Raw genomic sequence first — 26562 nt, 5'->3', positions numbered from 1 at the left:
TTTCATCTTTTTCATGATCCCCTTTTTCTTCCCGTCTCCTTGTTTGTCTTGGAGTATTTTAAAGTGTATTTCAGACATCATATCCATTCATTCCTATGTGACTGGAGGCCGTAGCCAAGTGTGCGTATTTTTATCAAACTATAGAAATGATCCCTGAAAGTATAGTCTTAAGTGTGCGTATTTTTAAACCTCTCTAGCCTATAGCGTTATACCAAGACTTCTGGTAAAATCAGCATTTTGTATTTACCTTGTTTGGGCTATGTAATTGTCTGCTGAGGGAAATGGTGTACCAGTTGTCTCCAATCATCTACTTTTGTGTTTTTAAGTTAATAGTTAAGATTTGCTTAGTTTGTGGTCCCAGTTCTGATTTTTCTCAACTGTCCTAGCAGATGTCCCATGCTTACTTTTCTAACAGTTCAAATGCAGTCTGTTTCTCTCTTCCTTGAGACCCTCTTGCAGCCTCTGTCTCCAGCTCTTACCTGGACTGGCTGCTCCATAAACTTCACGCACATTTGTCATCCTAGGACACGTCTATCCAGATCTCTTTCTCTTTCTTGATTTATTTTCTCATTTTATTTTAAAAAATTTACAGTCTCATTTTCTAGGGTGCCTGGCTGGCTCAGTTGGTGGAGCATGTGACTCTTGGTCTTGGGGCTGTGGGTTTGTGTCCCACACTGGGTGTAGAGATTGCTTAAAAATAAAATCTAAAAAAATAAATCTCGTTCTCTAATAGTTTCTTCAGTTAGGGCTCACGGGAGGTAAATTTGAGTTGTTACATGGCGTGTCCTCTTCTTGAATGATAGTTGGGATGGGAATAGAATTCTAGGTTGAAATAACTTTATAGTTTTTGCAGATATTTTCATATATTGTTTACACTCAGTTCCACTTTGATATTATGGTAGTTACTAGACACACAACTGCGTTGTCTAATGTGTTAGTAAAAAGCATATACGTTACTATATCAAAAATTTCAGTAAAAAAAAAAGCTTATAATCATTTCCTATATGTTTTGCTTTATGCACATAAAAACATTCTGAGAAGGGGTTCATAGGCTTCAGTTATAGTACAAAAATGTCAAAAACCTCTGTTCTAGCTTATTTTAAAAAGTTTATATGAACATATTCGTAAGTGATATATAAAGTATTGGGTATATAAAAAGTTTACATAAACAATGTTAAATATGCTAGTGTAGGACTTGCTTTTGAAGTCTTTCCATTTTTTTTTTTTTTAAGATTTTATTTTTAAGTAATCTCTGTATCTACCGTGGATGGATCACAATCCCAAGATCAAGAGTCACATGTTTTACTAAGTGAGCCAGCCAGGCGCCCCAAGTCTTTCCATGTTGACATATAAATATCCAGTGTGTTTTCTAGAGTGTCTCATGGTATGAATTTACCCATTCCTGGAGTAATGAACATTGAAGTTTCAGTCTTTTTATTCTAAAAATGTGCAATGAATATTCTGAAGCTCTATTCTTAAGTAAGCATCCTAGAATTTCTTTAGAATATACCAGTACCCTTTTAAAACTTTTTAAATTCTATTTTTTTAAATGAATTATCACATGCACATGGGTAAAAAGCTAGGAGCCCTGGTAGGCTCTACACATCTTTGCTCTTCAGAAGCAACTCCTTAAATTTCTGTTAGTCTTTTTTTGGTTTTTAGTTTTATATTTTGAAGTGATATCTTTTACACTGTACTACTTAATTTTTACCAAATTTAGAAAAATTACCAAAGATTTCCTTTTGTTACCTCTGTCATTCCTCTTCTGTGTCCCCATCATTGTGTTTTGTTTTGTTTTAGTGTTCACCCCTTTTCTCTGTTACAGAAATTGATTTGAAATCCTCACAGCAAAATCCACAGATGATTAAAGGTAGTGCTTTTAAGGAGAGCACCCTGAGAACAGGGTGTCTGGAAATGAATGAGAACTTCTGTAGCCAAATATGTGTACGGAATAATTATTGCTGAGAAATGAGAAAAGGGACTTAGAAAGACATCATTAATTTGAATGGGGATGGGAAAAGCAAGTTTTGTAGTTCACCAGGAGCCCATGAGAAGTGGGTTCTTTTAGGTTATTAAATATCAGGGTATTTCATTATTTGTCTGACACAAAGCAATCTCTTCTGTGTCAGATACAAAATAATCTTCATATTCAAACACTTTATCAACGGAGATTGATATTATCTCTTGGTTCATGCAATTAATTTTATTTTTAATAAAGTTCACAGATGAGTTTGATGTGATGGAAAGCCCTGGCAAGTGGGGATACTGTAAAATAAAAAGAGTGGATCACCTGGGTGCTTCAGTAGGTTAAGCATCTGCCTTCAGCTTGTGTCATGATCCCAGGGTCCTGGAATGGAGCCCGCATCTGGCTCCCTGCTCAGCAGGGAGTCCGCTTCTCCCTCTCCCTCTGCCCCTCCCCCTGCTCATTCTCTCTCTCTCAAATAAATAAAATCTTTAAAAAAAAAAAAATAGTACAGCAGGGTAGATCCTGAAACTGATTTCCTAACTTGACATTCCTTCTCTACAGATTTCCCAGCTGTGAATTGGGTTCTTCAGTTTGATTGTCCAGAGGATGCCAACACATATATTCACAGAGCAGGTAGAACTGCCAGGTAGGTGTGCTGACTCAGTTCTTTGCTATTGCATTTGGGAGATGTATGCTGTTGATCATCTAAGATGCTGTTAGCATCTTTCCGGAGAGCATTTGGTAATAATTATTGAAGCCTTAGAGTCCCTCCTCATGCCTCACATTCCACATTGAAACACTGATCTTAATAAAACAGATGGGTTAAGTTTCAGTAAAGATGTTCATCTTATTGACCTTTGTAATGGTTAAGAATTGGAAAAAATCTAAATAATCCTAGTAGCATTATGAGTAATTATGGTTAGCCACAGATGGACTATTTCTTTGGATTTACCTTGTAGCGTTTACTTTCTCATCGGAACTGGATGAGTTATTTATAACATGGCTGTCAGTGAGACATTGATACTTGATGTTGGAAGAGACACCACCTGTTGGTCTACCTGGTCCAACAGTTACTTCCGATTTTTAAGTCACAACTTGAGCTGAATGGTTTCCTAGGGATGGCAGGATCTTTAGACCCAAGATATAAACCATCTTCCAAGCAATATGTGTCATTCTCCAGTAGGCTTGCTCTTCTGATTGCTCTGTGTCCCTTCCAGTAAGTGGCCCCAAGTGTCCCCTATCCCTTGTTTACCTAGTAAATATCTTTAATGTGTAGTTACTTTAAATTTCTTTGAATCCATAGTTTCTGGATGGCTTTGTAGAAAAAAAAAATTTTTTTTTTTTTTTGGTCGTATTTGGTGAATTTTGTTGTATGTTTTGGCTGATGTGAAGGTTTTTCATGTCTTTCTGTAGCCTGAGAATAAGTAGAGCTCTCCTTTTGTTCATTTTTAATCTTCATAACATGTTTGATGCTTGATTCACATTTATCTTGTGGGCCATTAAACATGGGCTATAATCAAAATGTACTCCAGCACATTTCTTTTGTCCAGCGTGAAGGGAGCGAATAGTACAATAGTGAAAAATAAAGCTATTTAAAAATAGGATTTATGTATTTCAGGGTCAAAAGTGCTTTTATTGCAATTAACAATATAATTTGAACAAGAAGTGGAGTTAGAAGTGGGTTCTGTATATGGCGTCATTGTACCTTCAGACAGACTTGCCTGTAGACTGGTGACATTTTGGTTTCTCATGGAGTCTAAGGAAATCGGACCTGGGCAGAACAGAGGTCTTGTTTTCCATTTTATAGGAAGGTGGGTGGTGTGTCAGTGATCTTCATCTGAGTACATGTTTGGGTTATCTTTCATAGTGAGAGACTCAGAAGTGGTAGGTAGTGGTTGGTGGAATGAATGTTCTCCACTGTTTCGTGCTCCTCAGTAAATGTGTAGCGTGTATGAATTTATACATGTATCCGTGCACACATTTGCATTTTAGGTAACGTCGGACATGGCCTCTCACGAGCATACTGCTCCAGGGGCACACAGGCTTGTTAGTTGTGCCATTTGGTGTTGATGTAGACAGGGCAAATGGATTCTTTATAGAACACTTTATTTATTTGATTTGATTTATTTGTCAGAGAGAGAGAGCGCGAGAGTGCACAAGCAGGGGGAGGGGCAGAGGGAGAAGCAGGCTCTCTGCTGAGCAGGGAGCCTGATGCGGGGCTCGATCCCAGGACCTGGAGATTATGACCTGAGCCGAAGGTGGATGCTTAACTGACTGAGCCACTCTATAGAACACCAGTGATTCTTACTTTATGAAGATGATGGGACATCTCATTGCATCAGAAAACAGTTCACCAAAGAGGATTATTTCAGGGTTTTTGGTTCCCAGAGAGGTTGTTGAAAATACTACATAGTCAAACATACCAGGGTGAACGTTAAATTGGTCCTAATGACTGGCAATGAAGAGTAGCTACAGAAACATCACGATTTTGTTTGAAGAGAAAATACTAATTTGAAAAACTATTGTAATTTCTAATGCCATTAGTTTTTAAAGTACAAGTGTGTTTGATTCCTGTAACCAATTAAAAATGTTTGAATCAACTCTTAGATGAGTAGCCAGTGGAAATGTTTAGGATATGCAGTGCTTATTTTTTCTTGGGCAGTTTAATAAAAAAATAGCGAAATTGCAGTTTAAAAGTTGCCATTAATGGGCTTACAGATAATTAGAAAGTTTCGTGGGCCATGAGACTGGATAATTGAATCGAATAAGGCTAAATTAAAATTTGAAACTAATTAAAATCCTGTGTTTATGCTGTAATTAAAACTGGGTTGCCAGATAGTGTTTACTTGTGGAAGTGAGCTGTAATATATGAATATAGAGAAATGAATTCAGTGCTTTGTGGCAAAATAGCTAAGGTCTGAAGAATCTTTTTTTCCTTACTGTGTTTTAGCTGAGTGAAAATAGTGATTCTGGTACTTGTCTTGAGGTACTTTGTTTTAATTAATTCACCAAAAATTCTCTTGATCCTTAGTTTTGAGAAAAGTTTTGTCTTTTTTCCTTAACCATCCACACCCCTTTAACAAAATGATCTCATTTAGAGACAGGTGAGGCAAGGAATATGAATATAATTTTATCAAGCTGTATTCTGTGATACATTGTACTTAAAAATGATAGTCTTTTTTAAAAATTAACATATAATGTAATATTTGTTTCAGGGGTATAGGTCTGTGATTCATCAGTCTTACACAATTCACAGCACTCACCATAGTACATACCCTCCCCAATGTCCATCACCCAGCCACCCCATCCCTCCCACCCCCCTCCACTCCAGCAACCCTCAGTTTGTTTCCTGAGATTAAGAGTCTCTTATGGTTTGTCTCCTTCTCTGGTTTCATCTTGTTCATTTTTCCCTCCCTTCCCCTATGATCCTCTGTTTTGTTTCTCAAATTCCTCATATCAGTGAGATCATGATACTTATCTTTCTCTGATTAATTTATCTCGCTTAGCATAATACCCTCTAGTTCCATCCACGTCATAGCAAATGACAAGATTTCTTTTTTTGATGGCTGCATAATATTCCATTGTGTGTGTGTGTGTGTGTGTGTGTGTGTGTGTGTGTGTGTGTATACCACATCTTCTTCATCCATTCATCTGTTGATGGACATCTAGGCTCTTTCCATAGTTTAGCTATTGTGGACATTGCTGCTATAAACATTGGGGTGCATGTGCCCCTTCGGATCACTACATTTATATCTTTGGGGTAAATACCCAGTAGTGCAGTTGCTGGGTCGTATGGTAGCTCTGTTTTCAACTTTCTGAGGACCCTCCATACTGTTTTCCAGAGTGGCTGCACCAGCTTGCATTCCCACCAACAGTGTAGGAGGGTTCCCCTTTCTCCACATCCCCGCCAACATCTGTCGTAAAAACAGTCTTTAGTGCTTGCAGTTTTTGGTACTCATAAAACCAAGCTTTTCCATTTCTTAAGATAATGCCCATTTGAAAATAAAAAAATTGGGAATGGAAAGTAGGCATATATCAGATATTCCCCCCTTTTTAAAAAAGTTTTTAATTAATTTTTTTAAAAGTAGGCTCCTCCCAGTGTGCAACACTTGAACTCACAACCCTGAGGTCAAGAGCCGAGCTGAGATCAAGTGTTGGATGCTTAACCGACTGAGCCACCCAGGCACCCCACTCACCCCACTGTTTTTTTTTAAATGCTTTTATTTGGGCAGTAGAGGTCTGTGGACGTAAGATGTGAGTTATTATATAACTGTTCATATATAACCATTGGGAGTTTAAATATAAAAGGTGAGAGTCAGTGCCTGGCTGGCTCAGTCGGTAGAGCATGCCACTCTTGATCTCAAGTTCGTCAGTTCAAGCCCCACGTTGGGCCTAGAGCTTACTTAAAAAAAAAAAGATGAGTTTATGTATGTGCACCTGTTGTAAAATAATTCCGGTGGTATTCCAGCGAGCCTTACTTGCCTGAGCTCAGACTTTTGGGAGTGATGTGGCTAGCAGAATGTGGTTCCACTAGGGGGCAGCAGAGGCCAACTCTTTGTATTGCACACTCTCCGGCAGGAGTTTAGATCAGTAACAGTGAAGATGAAGATGCAAAGTAGTTAAAATTTCTGCTGTGATAACTTTGAAGAATTTATGGTTTCTGGAAAATACTGGTACTTTATGGGATAGATAATAAAGATAATTTTTAAAAAGTGTCCTTAATTTTTTTGTAAATTGAAGTAATAAAAATGGAAAAGACAGTTTCCATGAGCCTTAATTTACTGAGGGTTAACCCTGAATATCTTAGGTATGAGATGGGAGCAATCCCTGCTAGTGAAAATTCTTGCTTCTTTAATTCCTTTAGCTTAGATTGACGAAGATCCTGTTTTCAGCCTGCTTCTAGGTACATAATGGTTCTTTACATGGCCTTCTGCCTTGGCCTAGTTGCCATTTAGAATTTAAAGTTTTTTTAAAAGGGCAAAACCAGTTCTTTATTTTGCATCAAGAAGCATTGGGCTGGGATCTGGCCAGGATAGCTACCGAGGTGGATAAGTGGGCTGATATTTCTCAGGAGTCGGTTAGCTCCAGGCGCTTCCCCCTTGCTCTCCTGCTGTCTGTTCTCAACACAGCAGGCAGAGTGATCCTTTTAAACACAAGTCAGATCATGTCTGCCCTCTGATGGCTGCTTCTTCACTCCGAATAAAAGCCAGTGACTCGATATTATTTAGCCTCCGCCCAACCTTAACTTTCTATTCCCCACTGTCCCTATGATCCACACTAGTTGAGCTCTTTCTCCTTCATGCCGGGCATGTTTTTCCCCCTTATGGCCCCTTTATGTTAATGTTTCTTTTGCTGGAATGGTTTTTCCTCGAGCACTGGCATGGCTGTCTTTCTTAACCTGAGCCAACCACTCCTCCTCACCACACTCTGTACTTTCTTTTTTCCATAGCACTTAATACCTTCAAATATACTAGAGCTTTTCCTTATTACATTGTTTCCCTTTCTCTTCACTAGAATGTAAGCTCCATAAAGGCAAGGAAATATGTCTACTGAATTGATATACCCTGAGTGCTTAGGACAGGGCTTGGTACAGAGTAGACAGTTGAGATAACACAATTACTTTCTCACATCAGACTCATGAATCAGAGCTTACCTAAAATTAATTAATCTACTGCAGTATAACAGATTAACCCACAGTGTAGTGGCTTAAAGCAAGAACCGTGTGTTGTCTCCCGGAATCCAGGTGCAGCTCATCTGGGTCCTTACAGGTCTGTAGTCAACGTGTCACACGGTACTTGAAGGCCCAACTGGGGGTGGATCCCGTGCCAAGCTCATTCACCTGCTTGCTGACAGGTCCCTTCGTGTGATTTTTCTTTTTGTGGGGCTTTTTATAACATAGTAGTTGGCCTCATCAGCGAGAGCACGTGAGAGAGTAAGATGGGGTAAGGTGGGAGCAACAGTGTCTTTTGTGACCTAGACTGGGAACTCAAACTTTATCTTACCTGTCGTATCCTAGTGGTTACACAAATCAGCCTTATTCAGTGTGGGGAGGGTCACAAGGTGTGAATGCAAGAAGGCCCAGATCTTTGGGAGCCATTTTAGTAGCTGCCTACCATGCCTAATATCAAGCTTTCCTGTTAGGTTCAAGGATAAAGGAAGGTAATGAATGGTAAAGGATCTGTAGGCAGTAAGAGGTCTGGGACCTCCACCATAGCTCCACAGGGCCATTCTCGACACCTCAGGGTAGGCTCTGGCCCAGGTTGACCTCACAGTCACTAATCTGTATGTGCTGTTAATCACTTCCACAGATGGGCCATTGGTGTCCCCAGTTACACGCTGTCTACAGAGACCTATCCCTTGCATCCACAGCTTTAAACATACCTGGTACATCCTGTTCTTAGCATCTCATCAATGAGGGTTCACATGCTAGCGCATGCCATGTTTGTTTCCCAGGAGGCCTGTCATTAGTATATTTATGAGGAGATTTGACTGCGTTACTTTTTCATTTTCAGCCAGAGGAGCCTCTTCCCTAAGGGAATGAGCAGGTTGTGGCTTAGCCATTCACTTTCTAACACTCAAATATCTGTTGAGTGAACAAATGCAAGAACTCATTTAGTCTTTATATCAGTCTTGTGGGAGAGGCCGTTTTGTCAGGAAATGATTTCTCGGGGATGGTGAGGTAAAACATGTCTTAAGATCCCTCGGGAAATACCAGGGCTGGGATTTGTACTCGGGTCTTTCTGACTCTACAACTCCTGTTGTTGGCAGTGTGCCCCAAACCAGATGTTTTCATTTAGTGAAATCTAGTGGCTGCTACTCCCAGGTGGGGCTTCCAGAAGGCGTGGAGGCCAGATGCTGGGAGAAGGAAGGTAGGTATCTTTATTTAAATTTGTTGCCATTCATGGTCATGAAGATAACTAAAAATAGGTGCATTTCCTTCTTTAGTTGGATTATGAGAGACAGATACCCCATAGTTGATCAACATTATCCTTAAAAGTCAAGAAATTTAGGTTCGGATCTGGCTCTGTCACCCGATGGCTTTGGACCCTTTGACCGGTTCTTAATCTCTTTAAGCCTCAGTTTCTTCTATAAAATGGGGTTAATCATCTCTTTCAGTAGTTTCCAGAAAGTGTAATTTCAGGTAGTATAATTTTTAGACCCTACTTTTATGTGTGTTTTCTTGTTTTTAATGTATTAAAACTTACTTTAGTCTTTTTTTTAAATTCTGGGGACAGAGTTGATAGACTGTAATGATTTCTACCCTTTCTCTGTGAACTCCCTAAATCCTCATTCTTCATCAGTTTGTTAGAAGCTTTCCACGCAACAAACGTTAGCCAGCTTGATTTCTTTCCAATTACCGTGAACTTTGTCAAACTGTTGAGCCTCTTGTGGTGAACCTCCTTGTATTTCCAAGATCTTACGCTACACATGACTTTATTTTTCCCAGAATATTTCCCAGTCTGTCCTTTTCTCTTCAATCTAGTGTAGAGTCTTTAGATATTCTGTGAGTCAGAGATCCCCCTTTTCCCAGAATAAGCTGTCCTTTGTGCCACATTGTGCAGGAGGAACAAAACAGTTGGAGTCTGAGTCCTGTGGCCGTCTCTGTGCATCTGCAGGGCTGACTGCACTGTTGTCCTCAGTGACAGGCGCTTGTGGGGCTGGTTGCCACAGGTAAGGCGAAGGCGTAGGGAGGAGAGAAGGAGATGCAGGGAGGGGGACAGAAAGAAGGATTTGGGATAGCAGAGTGTGCCCAAGAGTTGTCTCTGTTTCTCCACCTCCTGGTCCCTCCTCATATCGTGAACAACGACTCGTATGTTAAGAATCACAGGTATAGAACTTTAGATTCTGAAGGGACCTGGATTGTCTCCTTCAAACTGTTAATTTATAAATAAGAATGCAATGTATGGTGATAAAGTGACTTCTTATCCACGGTTGTAAAGCTAATGAATAGTACAGCTGGGGCTTGGGTTCAGTTCTTTTGACTCTAAATCCAGTCTGCTTATACAACCTCTGGTGGTTTGTTTGCATCTGTTAACAAATGTTTAGTGAGGAGCTTTTAGGTACAAATGTATGGTAAGTAGGAAACGTGCATTCATATATGTCCTCAAATTTACTGGCTGAGATAAGGAAGTACCCTAATATTGGTAGTACTAAGATGTGTTCAGTGAAGTGAGAATGACACAAAAGATGTTGATTTTATTTTATTTTTTTAAAAGATTTTATTTATTTATTTGACAGAGAGACACAGAGAGGGAGAAGCAGGCTTCCCTTAGAGCAGGGAGCCCAATGTGGGGCTCGATCCCAGGACCCCAGGGTCATGACCTGAGCCAAAGGCAGTCGCTTAACCGACTGAGCCACCCAGGCGCCCAAAAGATGTTGATTTTAAAGCATATACATTTTGGGGCGCCTGGGTGGCTCAGTCGGTTAAGCGACTGCCTTCGGCTCAGGTGATGGTTCCAGGGTCCTGGGATTGAGCCCCGCATCGGGCTCCCTGCTTGGTGGGAAGCCTGCTTCTCCCTCTCCCACTCCCCCTGCTTGTGTTCCCTCTCTCACTGTTTCTCTCTCTTTCTCTGTCAATTAAATAAATAAATAAAATCTTAAAAAAAAAGCATATACATTTTTTGTTTTCTACTTCATAATAACTTGTGTTTTGTTATAAAAATAGTGTTTATTCACTATATAGATTCTAGTTGTTGGCAGAACATACCACCTACATCTCACTACCTAGAAAAATTTTCATATATGTTTGCATACGTATTTTTAAAATTACAAGAAGGGAATTATTCTAGCAGATTCTCTTCCAGCCTGATCTGTAACTTGGAGAACCAGGCTGGGAGAACTGAGAATAGCCAGGCAGTCGTAAACACTGCCAGATCTTGCTACAGCAGTAGTTGGAAGTCTGAATGGACAAAGTTTAAGGGAGACTTAAAGTCTCAGCTAGAGTGGAGTTGGTGTGTTGGAGAATAGGCATTAGAGCGTTGAAGACTAGTGGTTATTGGGTAGAAGGCAAATTATTGTCAGAACGGCAGGGCTTTTTCTCCTTCCTCTGGCCAGAGTTTGTTTTGAGGTTATTTCAGTGGAAGAATTACCACTGGGACCCAGAAGTCAGTGGTCTGGATCTCCCAAGTTTAGCTAGGAAATGTTAGTGAGCTGTAGGATGTGAAGGTAAGCTTCTTGGTGTCAGACAATCATGATCAACCTATTAAGGATCCTTCTTTCTGGAGGGAGTCCTGGTAGAGCTGAAAAAGGTAATGAACTGGAAGTTTAAAGCCTCTGATATATAATGATTAGCCAGTGGTTTTTGTTTTTTTTCTAGATTTTTTTTTTTAATAGTTTCCTGGTCTTTTCCAGAAATTTATTTGCCTCTTCTACCAGTTGCTTGCATATAAAAGACTGGTAAATTAATGTAAAATGAAGTTCCTCCTAAATTCTAACGGGCTACATAAATGTAACATGGTATTACTACTGATGGCGAAAATGAGATTTTTTTGTTGTGTTTCAGATTCAGGGCTTCTTATTTGGTGCCTAGAATGTTTCTTACAATAACCTGTCTAATATGGAGTTCCAGAATGTAGATCATGTGAAGAACATTTATTTCTCTTTATACTTATACCAAGCCTCAGTCCTTGGATATTGCTTTTGAAATATAAAAAGCTAGCTCATGGGTAAATAGACTATCCTTGTAAGCATTTGAAAAAAGAAAAGAAAAGAAGAGAAATGTGCTTCTGGCTTCTTTTTAGATACGTTTTTATTTCTGAAATGAAAGCTTACCAGAAATTTTTGGGTATTGGTGTGGGGGAGATATTTGTGCTTTATGTTGTTACAGGGAAAAGATGTGTGTGATGTTGAATAGTTAAAGTAGCCAGTGATGATCTTTTTGATAGATGCTTGCCTTGTGGGATTTGACTTGGGACATTTTTTCCATTTTCCTTTGGGAATTTTGTTCTTTTAAATTTCAGTGTTGCATTCTGTCTTAACCTTGTGCAGATCTATCTGTCATTTAGCTTGTTATGGTTGTAAAAGTTTGGATATGGCCCTTGTGTGACTTGACTCCTGATCTATTATTCTAGGTTATCCCTGGGTGGATGAATGGGTAGACAAGATAGATGTAATGATTAGGCTTATTATTCCTGCTTCTTAGTCTGAAGATCCGAGGGCTTTGGCGGATGCTGTTTTGATACCTTCGAGATTTCTCTTTACCTCTGTACTGGCTTTGGAGGTTGAGAGGCTCTCAGATCCCTTGTCTGCTCTGGATGTCACCTCACTACTTCATATACTGGTGATTTCTGCCTTCACAGATGATTTAGTCCAACACTGCTTAGGGGAAATGCTTTGAATTCATATTTCTTCATAGTAAATGATGACGAAACATTTTGAATTATAATAGTTGGTGTTGAAATACAATGAGGAAGTACTTGGTATTAGTTTCTCATTTATGAAACAGTAAAAGGAGTAAATGTATGTTCAGCTTTACTCCTTTCTCTCCCTGTGTAATACACATGCATTTAGAAACCCTAGAAAAGCTAATCACAAAGAAGGTGCAACTTCTACTGGACTTGCTCAAATGCTGCGTTTTCTCCCTGGAAAACTTGACTCTCCCCTAATGTTTGACTAATTCCTAATTTTTTAGGTCTTTGCTCGTAGATGTCATTTGCTTAGGGCAGTTTTCTTGACTCCTGGACAACATTCAGTAGCGCTCTCTTGTGTCTTTACAGCTTCCTGGATGCCTACCGTCACACCCATGCCACTTCATTGTTAGTTCCTGGTTTTACTGTCTGTCCCTAGTAGTCTGTGAGCTCTGTGACAGCCAGAACTATGTCAGTTTTAGTGCCTGGCATTTAGTGGCCCCTTAAAATTTTGTTAAATTTATGAATTAAAGAGAACTTTTAGCACTTTCGATAGGTTTTATTTCATACTTTTCTCTGTGTGTACGCATGTATACATACAGATATTTCTGTAAAGATATTACACTGGAATTTCACCTTGTGTGTAGGAGTGCAGTTGTGAAATCAGCACGAGGTGAAAATTGCTCTTCTGTCTTTCTGGTACCTACAGTAAGTCAACACAGTCAGTTTTCCCCTCCAGTGTTCAGTGATAAAATTGTACTTGCGTACAGTGGTATTCTAGCTCTCTAGACACAGGCGTCCAGAGTCCTCCAAAACCAGGCTCTGATGTCCCTTTCTGGCAATCTTTTTTGCTGTTCATTTAGTTACACTGGCTTCCGTTGCATTTCTCCTATCTTTAGTGAATCTACATTTGCCTTGTATTTTCTGGTTTCTACTCCTTTGTTCATGCTATTCTCCCCCTTTGGAAGACCTTAGCATTTCCCTTTTTGTATTGACTTTCAAAGTCCTCCTCAGATTCCATCTGCTCTGACAGGTTTGTGTTTCTCTGGCTGATCCTGAGTGGTCTCTTTCCACTTCTGAGTTTGTGGCATTTATTGCCCCTGGTAGTCCTTTTACGTTTAGTGGTGTACCATCTTGGGGGACGTTCTGTGGGATCTCTTGCTTTTGTGTGTGTTTGTGTTTTCTAGTCGGCTAGATTGTTAGATCACTGAAGACAGGGCTATTTTTCTATTTCTTTGTGGTGTTCGCAGTTTAAGCCTGGCACCTTTCTCACTAAATAATTTATTTATATATAAAAATTTGCATGAACCCTGAACAGAGTGTTTGATGAGAATACTTCTTGTTTTGTTTCTTTTAAAAAAAATTCCACAAACCCCCAATTCCATTTTGTCTTCCTGCTTGCACACAATGGCTGACACTGAGTTATCAGGGAAATCTGTATGCAGGTGGCACAAAAAGCTCAAGTAACTGTGGGTGCATTGTGGCCCACTTAAATAGAAATTCTGGTGGTATAGCATGAAATAAGAATTTTACTAGGTAAAGGAAGAGAAGCACGTGAATTGGAGGTTGGTTTTTCATTTGAGCAGAGATCCATTTCTTAAAACTGACGCCATTAAATAAGGTTACTCCCAAGGTATAAAATCCCCAGAAAGATGATTTGATTTCCTTAATGTACTGGGTACCATGTTTCTTAAATTACTAATTATATTACAATTCTCTTGTGGCTTGAATGGGAAATTGTCTTTTTTCTATAGGTAGAGAGCTATTTAAGAAATTCTTTTTAGGGGCTCCTGAGTGGCTTAGTCCTTTAAGCTTCTGCCTCTTGATTCCAGCTCAGGTCATGATCTCAGGGTCGTGAGATCGAGCCCCGTGTCAGGCTCTGTGCTGGGCATGGAGCCTGCTTAAGATTCTCTCTCTCCATTTCCCTCTGCCCCTCTGTCCTTAAGAAAAAAAAAGAAAAGAAAAATTCTTTTTAGTTGATTTGTTTCTTAGGATCTGGCTCTCCTGGGGTACAGCTTAAAAGTCACTCAGAATTATAATTAGTGGTGAAATTTTGGAAAAGATGCACAGAGCCCTAGTTTTCTCTTGTCACGGAAGTTAAAAAAAATGGTATTCCTAATATTTACTAATTAGGTGAAGTAGCTTCTGTGTTACCTATTCATCAGACTATTAAAATATAAAATGCAGATTGCACTGATGTGGAAGAGATTTTTTGTTTATTTGTTTAGGTACAAAGAGGATGGTGAAGCCTTATTAATTTTGCTTCCCTCAGAAGAAAAAGGGATGGTGCAGCAGCTTCTCCAGAAGAAAGTGCCTGTGAAGGATATCAAGTAAGAACTGCTGGGTGTCTTGATGTGATTGTTAGGAGAACAGAGGCACAGAACTATTATGCTGAATTATGTACACTTAATTCCCTTCTCCCTCTTGTCTTCTGCTGTCTGATTTGTGACTTTTTTGTTTGCTTTTTTTTTTTTTTAAACAAGTTTTCAAAGACTGTTCATGGAGAAAATAAGATGAAACAGAGAACTAGTTACCTTCAACAGGCATTGGGAGTTGAGAGGATTATACCTCTTGGATGAGATTTGTAGGGTTATGTGTCCATTTTGGAGGATTGTTCTGTCTGTTGAAGATATTTAGATTGTCAGCAGAATTGGTCAGGATCAGAGTTTCACCTGCACTGGGGTCCTTGAAACACTGTGGCTTTACTTGGAAGGAAATAACTTGGAGGGTGTTTAGGTGGGGGGTGGGGTGGAGGGGTTGGATAAGGGTTCGATGAGTTGTTAATTGTTGAAGCCCACTGAGGGTTTTCTACCTTTTGTGTCTTTGATTTTATATGTGATTTTATAATTAAAAGAAAGTAAAGAACACCTTATCCATCCCCAATTACCACCACCTTGGCTTTGTAGAAGCAAAGTAGTTCAGTCTAAACTCAGGGAAACAAGTGGGATTTCTTTTGTGAGACATTGCTATACTCCAAAAAGAATTTCATTCTTTCCTATAGCCTCCCTTGGAGGAGTTAAGTAATGATTCTGTTATTGTGCCTAATCTCCAAGTAAGGAAAACATTATTTATGTCTTTTGGTTACTTATTTATTATTTGAAACTAGTTTTATAATATTTGACTGAAAATGGAAGAACTTACAAAAATGACATTAGATTTCATATATTTTATTTCATGGCAGTAGATCTCCCATGAGGGGCTATTTTCCAACTTCATGGATGTAAGAAGTAACCAATGATAATTGGATGTTAACCTTAGTATTTTTCACTCAGGATGGGGTGTTGAGAAAAGATTTCTGATCTTGATCTTTCCCCCCCTGCATTATGTATAATATGTGAGAATCAAATTTATGTCTGGTGTAATTTCAGTCTACTCTGGCTCCTCGATGAGAAATAATGTTATAGATTTAAAAATATTGAGGGGCGCCTGGGTGGCTCAGTCCTTAGGCATCTGCTTTCAGCTCAGGTCATTATCCTAGGGTCCTGAGATCAAGCCCCACATTGGGCTCCCTGCTCGGCGGGAAACCTGCTTCTCTCTCTCCCACTCCCCCTGCTTGTGTTCCCTCTCTCGCTGTGTCTCTCTCTGTCAAATAAATAAATAAAATCTTAAAAAAAATATATTGAGAAAAATAGGAAAATGCTATATGCTATCTTCAGTTTCTAAAATTGAGATGTCCTAGTTTAACCTTTTTTTTTGTTACAAAGAATCAACCCAGAAAAACTTATCGACATCCAGAAAAAATTGGAATCATTTTTAGCACAAGATCAAGATCTAAAAGAAAGAGCTCAAAGGGTAAGTCATTGGTAAATTGGATACCTTAGTTGGAATGGACCATATAATAAAGTTAAAATTCGTTTTCTATTACTTCTAGGTTTCATGGTTATGCTTCAGATATTCAAGTAGTACAATTCGCAGATAACTTTATCATATTCTTTAACTTTTAAAAAGATTATGTATTTCTTAGAGTAACCCGGGAAACTGTCAGTCAGCTCTGTGCTTCTTTAGCAAACTTACTGTAATTTCTTAATATTAGGTTAAATTTCTAGAAAGCGTAGCACTTTTACTAAATTGTCTTTAGGAATGAAATTTTTGTCTATAAATATGACTTAATGTTCCCAAATTACTCTTTTGACTTAAAAATCCTTTTGATTAGCAAATACAAAGAATTCTCACTTTCAGTTAAACTTACTTGTTACTTCTTAGAGCGCCCAGCAATAGATGCTTTAGGAAAGGAAGAAGGGAAATAGTTTTGGGTTGTGCTTACAGCAACCCAGTTTTTAAATGGACAAATATTTGAGTCCCAGTTATAAAGCTCTTTTCACCATGCTTTTACTTTCATTCAGGTTATGAGATCTACATAGGATCTCTATCTCTGCATCTCCCATAACATATCAGCAGTGAGTTAAGAGAGTTAGGATTCAGAAGTTGGATTCTATTTCAGCAGATAGATGAAGTGAGGGGAAGGAAGTAAGAGGAGATGTGGAAAGAGCATCCTAAGTAGATAAGGAGTCTGAGCAGAAAAACGGTCAGTAGTAAGGCTTTTTTATGTTATGGTTTGGAAACTGGATATTCTCGGGAAGGAAGTTTTATTTAAAAGCAGATCTTACATTTCTTTTTAAAAATTAACTTATGTTGTATTTTATCAAGTTAGCCTCACTGTGCTTAAAATAACATGAGTGATGAAAGCTAAAATTTGAATGCTTACTTGGTGTTAAGCACTTAGTCATGACATGACTCTGGTACATGGCGGTTTGATATGCTCTTAACTTCATCTTCCCAACAACCCGTGAGAGAGGTGGTAGCGATGATTTTATACAGGAGTAAATAATAGATTGAGAAAATTAAAAATTGTCCAGGGTCACATAAGGTTTTAAGTAGCAGGCCTGAGACTGAAATCCATGTGTGACTTTCTTCAGAACTTCCATGATACATCAGAAAATCAAATATGGAACTGTGCAAAGTTGAATTTCTAGCAGCTCACTTCACCTGAAACCTAATGAAAAGGGCCTTTAAAGGAAAAAAAATTTTTTCTTAATTTTTGAACATGCAAACATTTGTGTGCGTATTTTGTCCAGTAGACGTACTTTAAGCTAGGAGTTAACTCTTTCTTTTAACAGCTTTGGAAATAGTATGCACATTTAAAAATATTATACATGAATTCTGAAATATTGTGACTTACTGCATACCTAAGAGGTCATTCAATTATGAATCAGGAGATAAGGAACATTGGAAGGATGTTTCACTGGTTTGTGCATACAACAAATGAGCCTTCCAGAACAAAGATTATAGAATGCACATTGAAATAAATGATGTGATTTATTGGGTGTTACACATGGTTTAGCAGAATGGCTAACTGTGGTGCCAGCAGCAGCAAGCTATCTAGCTTAATAGAAGTGATTTTCTAGCCTTTGATTATAATCTGGATAGAACAAAAATGATAGGCAACAGGGGTGATTTTTTGTGTGTGTGTGTGTGTGAACAACTGTAGGGGAAAAAATTATCCTTGAACTGGAGCCATTCATTGTTTTTCATGCGTATGGAGGCAGGGAAAATGGTTTGAAGAAAGGGTTAGTATAAAGTTAGAGCAAATGTGAAGTTCAGGAGATACAGAAATGGGAATTATATATACTTTATAAAAATTATTTTTAAAATAATGCTTGCTTAGATGTGTTTCATCATCTTTGTTGCCTGACTATGTTAAGACTGACAAAGGATCAGGATCATGTTTACTTTTTGGTTTATATAGTTCTTGGTATAAAGATACCTTTTTTCTTTTTAAACACCGAAGAAAAATAGCACAAGATGATGATGACAAATTAATTGACATGATAATATAAAAGGGAAGGCTTTAGAAATAAACTTTTTTCTGTCATGATTTTATTAAGCTTAATTTAAATACAGTAACATTTTATTTTGTTGGTAAACATATCCTTTGACTACTAAAATAATTACTATTAGTAGCTAGTATTTATTGGTATTTACTGTATTCCAGAAGATATGCCCAGGTACTCTAGATGCAGTTTTTTGGTTAGTTTCTCCCATAACACTTGAAATAGAAGGTGCTATGATCTCTGATAGATGAGGAAACTGGCAGAAACCCAAGGGATTTGCTAAGCTAGTAAGATAAGGAGCTCAGATTGTCATCTGTATGATCCCAAAGCCTTCGTTTTCCCCCCATGATACCCTACTGCAACAGAATGATACTAACTTCTAGAATAGTTTTTTGAGAATATTAGTTTTTCTAGAATATTCTTTGTTGATTTGGTTTGATGAAAACAAATTTAAAGTCTTATCTAATATCACAGTTCTAAAAAGGTAGGGGGTTTTTTTGTTGTTTTTTTTTTGTTTTTTGTGGGAAGGAGATAAGCTCAACTATTTTTTTTTTTTTTTTTTATTTGAGAGAGAGAGAATGAGAGACAGAGAGCATGAGAGGGAGGAGGGTCAGAGGGAGAAGCAGACTCCCTGCCGAGCAGGGAGCCCGATGCGGGACTCGATCCCGGGACTCCAGGATCATGACCTGAGCCGAAGGCAGTCGCTTAACCAACTGAGCCACCCAGGCGCCCAAGCTCAACTATTTTTTAAGATTTTTCACTACTGTTGAATTTATCCCTTTGGTTAATTTTCTTTTATCTGGTTTAAATTTATTTTAAACCAGATTATTCCTGACTGTTATATATCATGCATTTAAACTACTTATTTTTACAGTGTTTTGTCTCCTATATACGCTCCGTGTATCTGATGAAGGATAAAGAAATATTTGATGTGAGCAAGTTACCTATACCTGAATATGCCTTGTAAGTATTCATATTACAGTTCTGATTGTGAATCCTCAAAGTTAGAGCTCATTTGTCTGAAATCTGGTTCTCTGAGAGGCCTCGTTGAAACTGCTCTGCCTTACCCTAAAAGATCTGTTAAAGATCTGGAAAGAAAAAGATTATGTAAACTAGAAAATAGGTGAGTATTAATTTCTTGCTATCATACAGAAGTTTCTTACTTGTAAATGAAAATTTCTGAAGGTTACACTGGAAGTTTCCTGTAGCTTTGTCTTAAAGGAGATGGAGAACAGTTGATGGGCATTGTTGGAAATCTTTAAATGTCTGCAGTCCTTTTGTTCTTAGGAATGCTGTCCTGCAACACTGTAGACCGTTCTTTTTTTATACTTTTGAAATAAGTTTCCTTGTCATTTCTTCCCTTATTTTAGGTTGATCCCCATTAACTGCTTGCTTATTACCTGAATATTTTTTGTGTCTTGGTGTTTCTTATAGGTACTCACAGTGACCATGGCAAAATGTCCCTGTTTAGTAACTGAGGTTACTATTACATAAAAAAGGAACTCTTGGTTTTGTTTTGGCTTAGTATTTGAAGGACTTCTTTTCTTAACCCTTTCAGCTATAAAGGAGGGATGCTCATTTTTCAGTGGGGTTCTACCTGTGGGAAAAGCGTTGACAAAATCCTATAGAAGCACCCTTGAGGTTAATCATATATTGAATGTCAGCATAAAATTTCCCAGTCTGTGATGAAATACGTATTTTCAAGGCAAGGTCTGTATATTTGTCCTGCTCTCCAGGAATTTGAATGCCTTTACCTGTAAATGGAGTCTGATAAAAACTCGTATCTGGGAGAACTGCTGTTTTCTGCTCTTCACATTAGATTGTGAGTTTAGTATAACAGGTAATTTGTCAGTTGTAACATTTTAGAATGATTCAGATTGTTAGATAACAGCGTGAGGCTCCTGACTGTCTGTGTAGGTAATTGATGGAAAACTGCATTCCATGGATATAATCTGTTTTTGTCACTTACCTGTTTATGTAGTAGTTACTAATCTCACCATTTCTGAATACAATTCATGGTTTACGTTATTGCCTCCTTTTTTGTACTCTACAAAGAAGTTCTGTCCTGGTTTTCTGATTGACTTATTGAGGTATTAGCAAACAGGGGAGGCACAGGGCTTTAACACTGGAGGGTCATATTTATGGGACATTTTATTGCTGCAAATGCCAGGAAATCTCATCTGTTCACAGTTGAAGACCTTTGCTTTTTATTGGTGATGTTAAGGGAAGGCAGAGCCTAAATAATGGGTACAGTTTAATGTAGTGTTGCTTAATTTTTGTGGATGTTTAGACATGTAATTTCCTTGACTTATAAATTCCTAAAGCAGTGTTAGACATGTAGGATATAATAAATGTTTTTAAAAAAACATTTTTTGTTTTTTTAATTTTTTTTTTAATTTTTTTTTTTTAAAGATTTTATTTACTTATTTGAGAGAGAGAGAATGAGAGACAGAGAGCACGAGAGGGAAGGGGATCAGAGGGAGAAGCAGACCCCCCGCTGAGCAGGGAGCCCGATGCGGGACTCGATCCCGGGACTCCAGGATCATGACCTGAGCTGAAGGCAGTCGCTTAACCAACTGAGCCACCCAGGCGCCCTTTTTTGTTTTTTTTAAAGAAACATGTTTTGAACAGCTAATATGTATAGTTCATTGTGCTAGATGTTAAAATTATAGATGTATGTACTCCTACCTTAAAGGAGCTCCAAGTTTCAGTAGCTGAGAGAGACACATAAATACAATTGTAATACACTGAGCGAGACATTCTGGTGGATGTGAGTTTGTGATCCCACCGTGTGGTCCCCATAACAGTAACAAAGGCAAGTGCTCAGTAGTGGCCGCGTATGTGCCGGGCAGTATTTTAAGTGCATGGCATCTGTGAACTTGTTTTACTCTTACAACAACCCTTTAATGTCAATACTGATCATGCTATTTTGCAAATAAGAGAACTGAGGAATAGAGGTTAAGTAGCATCCTTCGGTCACATGGCTAGTGGGTGACAGTCAGGATTTGAACCTCAACAGTCCCATTTCTGAGTCTATGCTTTTACCACGGCACCTCTCAGTTTCTTGAATCTTGTCTCATAGGAAACAGGCAGTGGATCCATGTCATAATGTTAGCTGTTTATCATAGCAGGGCTGGCTTTACGAGTTTATTTCCAATCCGTTAGTCAGAACTTAGGAGCTGGGAAAGACCTGATCATAAAGTGAATCTTGATCTTAGAAAGAGAAAATAATTTTTCTTTTCTTTTTTGATCTCTTGTTTAGAAATCCTATTTTTGTAGAAGTGATTATGTCGTATTAAGTGTCTAAGAGGAGTGGACAGTGATAACTCGCATTTATTCTTTGCAGAGAACTGTTCTGTCCTTTCACGTCTTTTTCCATGTCCATGTCTTTTTCAGCTTTAGTGTTTATGTTTCGCAAAGTGTTTTCACTTAGCAAGTCAGATTGTTAGAACAGCTGTGAGATGGGCCTGGTAGGTACTCTTACCCCATCTTTGTGGAAGCTGAGGCTGAGAGAGGTAAACTGAACATAGGCAGATTTAGTACCTGAGCTGTTTCCTTGTTTCTGGTCTCGTGCTCTTTATTTTATACCTTGTTAACCTCTTAATGAAAAATGGGGTATTTCTAATGTTTTCTGACAGGTGTTCTGTATTTTTTGGCTTGCCTTTTGGATGATCTAACCTGTCAAGATTGAGTTGTATCTCAGAGGAGTGTTTTCTTTAAAAAAAGCTCCCAAAATAGAAATCCAATCTTAACTGTTGCATAATAACATAAGCACATCATCAGTGTACTGAGATAACTATTTTCATTTGCTCATATTTAAGGTCTCTTGGTCTTGCTGTGGCACCACGGGTAAGATTTCTTCAGAAAATGCAGAAACAACCCACCAAAGAATTGGTGGTGAGCCAAGATAATAAAGTAATTGAACAAAGGGCTCCCTCCCTCACCAATGATGAAGTGGAAGAATTTAGAGCCTACTTCAATGAGAAAATGTCCATCCTTCAGAAAGGTGGGAAAAGACCAGAAGGGACAGAATACACACTGGCTAATGGGATCAGTGATGAAGAGGAAGAAGAGAAGGAAGATGAGGAAGAAATGGAAGAGAAACTGGCAAAAGCAAAAGAGCCTCAGCCTCCATCTGTCCCTAGCACTGGGGAGTCCAAGGAAGCTCCTGGGCAGTTTTTGGACAGAGATGAGGAGGAGGAGGATGGACACAATGCTGATTTCTTTACAGTGAAGCGGCACAATGTATTTGGGTTGGACCTTCAAGATAACAAAGCAGTACAGGTAAGTTTACCCCCAGTGAAGGGTCTTCTGTTATTTCCCACCATTTCTTACCCTGTGTTGCTTGTGTGGCCTTTGGGGAAATATGGGGGAAATAAAGACTAGGAGAAATTTGTAGGATGACTTTCTTTGCAGTGAACTCTCCCCTCCTTCTCCATATTTAAAGATGGAATAGGTGCCTGAGAATTCTCATTGTTCATAACTTTGGGAACTCTAAGAGGGCTGACAAATTTAATCTTCTCCTTTGCCATTCTTCTGAGGCATGTTTTAAAAAGTGGCTGGAGTCATGGTTATAGTGTTAAGGAAGGCAGGTGATGGGGTTCTATGGTTTATGGTGTGAGGATCCTTCACTGTGATTCTTAACATACTACTTTCTGATTTAAATCGTTATAAATGTTCCTTACAATGATTTAATCTCCCTAAGCATGAATTTTACTTTTAATGAGACATTTGCTTTTGGGCACCAACCCAGTATCTTAAATAGAAAGCCAGCATTCCTTTTTAAAAGCCACTTATGAAGGTTTATTAAAAGTTTCATGTAGATCCTTTGTTTCTCCGTAGCTACCTGCCAGGAGAAATAAAAGGGATAATTCAGATAAACCACCTGTTTTCTGGAGTACTTGTAGGTGCACAGTAAATGTGTTTCTCCTCCCCTTCCCTAGGTCTCTTCCTGTTTTGTATGCCTTAATCATTTCTTTAAAGCGAATTGAATAAAAAATGAAGTTGAGCCCTTATTTTTTTATACAGTGTTTAATAAAATTCGAACTAGTCTTAGAATAATCTAAATTTTAAACTTTGAAACTTGGATAGGTGTTTAAATAACTAAATAAAAATCTTGGAAAGGTAGCAAACATTGTTACTGAGTGCTTAATGTGTAACCAGGCATTTTCTGAACATTATCTCATTTGGTTTTTGAATAACCCCCTGTGAGGTAGGTACTATCTCATTGTACAGGTAGAAGGAAAAAGCAGCTAAGACACAGAGACAATAAGATAGTGAGGCGCACAGCTTGTTACTGGCATAGTTGGAATTTGAGCCTAGGTATTCTGACTTGATTGATCAAGAACAGGGATACTAATCTTGTTTTTGAAGTGTGATTTATCACTTTTTCTTACAGAATTGATACACTTTGTGTGGTGTCTGATAAATCTGTGGTTAACCTAAGGGCACAAAGATTTTCTCCTGTCTTTTCCTTGAGAACTTTTATAGTTTTAGTACTTAAATTTAAGGCTAGGGTTTATTTTCGCTTAATATTTGTGTATGGTGTGAGGGAAGGGTTAAGGTTTCTTCTTCTTCTTCTTTTTTATTTTAATGGATGTCCAATTGAACCAGTGCCTTTGTTAAGTAGTGTTTTCTCCATTCAGTAACCTTGACCCTTTGTCCACGGTTGGCAATGTATGTGTAGGTCTCTTTGACTCACTTTCGTTTTTATAGCCATCCTTTGACTAGTAACACCCATCTTCATTAGCTTCATGGTAAACTCGAATTAGGTAGTACAATTCTTCCAAACTGATATTTAAAAAAAAAAATTGTTTTGGTTCTTTTTGGCCCACTGCATTTCCATGTAAGTTTTTGAATCAGTTGGTTAATTGGTACAAAAAAAAAATCTGATGGTATTGTCATTGAGATTGCATTGAAATCTATAAATCTATTTGGGGAGTATTGATATTTTAAGTCTTCTGATTGAGGAATATGGCATATCTTTGCATTTATTTAGGCCTTAAAAGCTTGTAGCATGGTTTTATAATTTTAAGTATGCATATCTTGCACATTTTTTGTTAGATTCATCTCTTACTACTTCATAGTTTTCAATGCTATTATAAATTGTACTTTTAAAATATAATTTTATAATTCTTTGTTGCCACTATATAGAAATACTGTTTATTTTTGTAAGCCAGTCATTCTAAACTGACCTGTTAGTTCTAGTGGCTTTATTTTTGGAGATCTTTGGTATTTTCTCTGTAGATGGTCATGGAGTTTGTGAAGAAAGCTGGTTTTGTTTCTTTTTTCCAATCTGTGTGTCTTTTATTTCATTTTCTTTTTTTTTAAAGATTTTATTTATTTATTTGAGAGAGAGAGAATGAGAGGGAGGAGGGTCAGAGGGAGAAGCAGACTCCCTGCCGAGCAGGGAGCCCGATGCGGGACTCGATCCTGGGACTCCAGGATCATGACCTGAGCCGAAGGCAGTCGCTTAACCAACTGAGCCACCCAGGCGCCCTTTTATTTCATTTTCTTAATTATACTGTATGTTGAAAGGGCAGTGGTGGGAGTGGCCATCATTGTTCTGGCTCCTGATCTGTGAGAGGGAAAACTTCCAGTCTTTTACATCTGATGTTAGCTATAGGTTTTTTTGGAAATGCTTTTATCAGGATGGGAAAATTCCATTCTGTTCGTAGGTGGGTTGGTTTGTTTATCATAATAGATGGTGAAAATTTTGTCAGATCCTTTCTTATTTCAACTATTAAGGTGAACATATAGTTGTTCTGCTGATATGTTGATTTTTTTTTAAGTGTTGAACCAACCTTAAATTCCTGTGATAAACTTAGTCATGATGTGTTTTATCTATGGCAGGATTTTGTTTGCTGATATTTTGTTAAGGATCTTTATTTCTGTGTTCACGAGGGATATTGGCTTAATTTCTTCTAATGACTTTGGGACCGTGACACATTTTAAAAGCTTTTGATACATTTTACCAAACTATCCTACGGAGAGGTCACAGTCATTGTCCCACTGGCCTTGTCTGTCTTTACCCATTAACTTGAAAAAAAAAAAAATCAGTGAGAAATGTGTTACCATTTGAATTTATCTTTCTTCGATTCTGTTACTGAACATTATTCATTTATTTCACTTGTATAATTTCTGTGTATGTGTATTGCTTATGTTTTGCCCTGCTTTTCCCCTGTACTGTTTTTTTTTTCTGTTGATCTCCAAAATGTTCTTAAACGTTAGTTACTGTCTCTGGCTTTTTAAACTTTTTTTTATATCCCTTGTCACACAGAATTGTGCGTTGGCCTGCCTCCCTTACTGAATTTTGAATACCTTGAAATTAATGTCTTACTGACCAGTATGTTTTCAGGGCCTGATACGGTGTCTAACTCCTGTTGAATTTCAAAAATGTCTCATGAAAAAGTGAGTGAATTATTGAATTTCTTATTCTTTTGCTTTGATAGTTTTATTTGCTGTGAATTATATATAATTCATGCATGTGGGGTTTATTTTTGGAAACCTCTATTTTGAAACTGTGTAAGATTTTGAAAATATATAAGATTTATCTGATTGACTAAAAATGATTGAAAAGGTTTTGTTTAATTTTCTATAAACATTAGCATAAATAACTTCCTTTTTTTTCACTCATTAAATTATATACCTGTGGAGGCCAAGCTTTGGAATTTAGATAGTAGTTGAAATTATCTAATAGTAATAATGCAAAGATCTAATTAAGAATACATTTGCATGGTATACTATAAAAAGTTCTCTCTTTAAAATACCTACATGATTTATTTTAGATGTAATAAATTGGAAATAGATGACCTGTATGTCAAATGTGAGGAATAGTTTGTAACAGCATGGATTTTGAGATGCTGATAAAGGAATGTTTTTCTCTTTCTTCCTGCTCATTCCCTAGTACTGTACACAGCCAGAGTTGAAATCACTGGTTCTTTGGCTGAAATAGAAATACAAAGGCTTACTGCCTTTAAGCCCCCACCTTCACCTAGTCTTGCCAGCTTTATATATTATGTGCCTTCGGGCTTTCAAAGTCAGTATTTACTTGTGCTCAAATTATCATCAGCTTTTTGGTTCTTCATCATGTTTTTAAGACATATGGTTTTGAGTGTGATTTTTGCATCTGCAGTCACAAATCAGCTTTCCATTTTAGCCTTTGTTCTTGCATTTTATATTTTAGTATCGAGTTGTACTCACTGGAGGCTGTTTTCTTCCTTTATTACCTATTTTTAAGGATAGACCTGAGAAAGTAAAGAAAACCAAACCATAGTCAAAATGGAAATAGTACTATTATTTACACATAAATGAATGTATTTCCCTTGGGAGACTAAGTCCTTTTTCAGACACCGCTGTCTTTGTATTTTTGTTGCTCCTGTTTCAGAATTGCTTTTGGGGACAACATACCATACATACC

The 26562-nt window shown here is 37.9% G+C and overlaps 1 protein-coding gene across 1 annotated transcript in view; it reads left to right on the top strand.

Moving 5' to 3' along the window:
* Positions 1-26562, top strand: part of DDX10 (DEAD-box helicase 10) — a 269843-nt gene that overhangs the window by 26939 nt on the left and 216342 nt on the right. The window contains exons 9-13 of the mRNA XM_021696556.1: positions 2528-2612; positions 14541-14642; positions 16017-16104; positions 19018-19106; positions 21965-22427. Coding sequence (XP_021552231.1) covers positions 2528-2612; positions 14541-14642; positions 16017-16104; positions 19018-19106; positions 21965-22427 — 827 coding nt within the window. The remainder of the gene's footprint in view (positions 1-2527; positions 2613-14540; positions 14643-16016; positions 16105-19017; positions 19107-21964; positions 22428-26562) is intronic.

Source organism: Neomonachus schauinslandi, chromosome 11 (assembly GCF_002201575.2).
Source record: "Neomonachus schauinslandi chromosome 11, ASM220157v2, whole genome shotgun sequence".
Classification (NCBI taxonomy): Eukaryota; Metazoa; Chordata; class Mammalia; order Carnivora; family Phocidae; genus Neomonachus; species Neomonachus schauinslandi.
The sequence above is the reverse complement of the archived record's forward strand: the minus strand, read 5'-3'. Positions and strand labels throughout refer to the sequence as shown.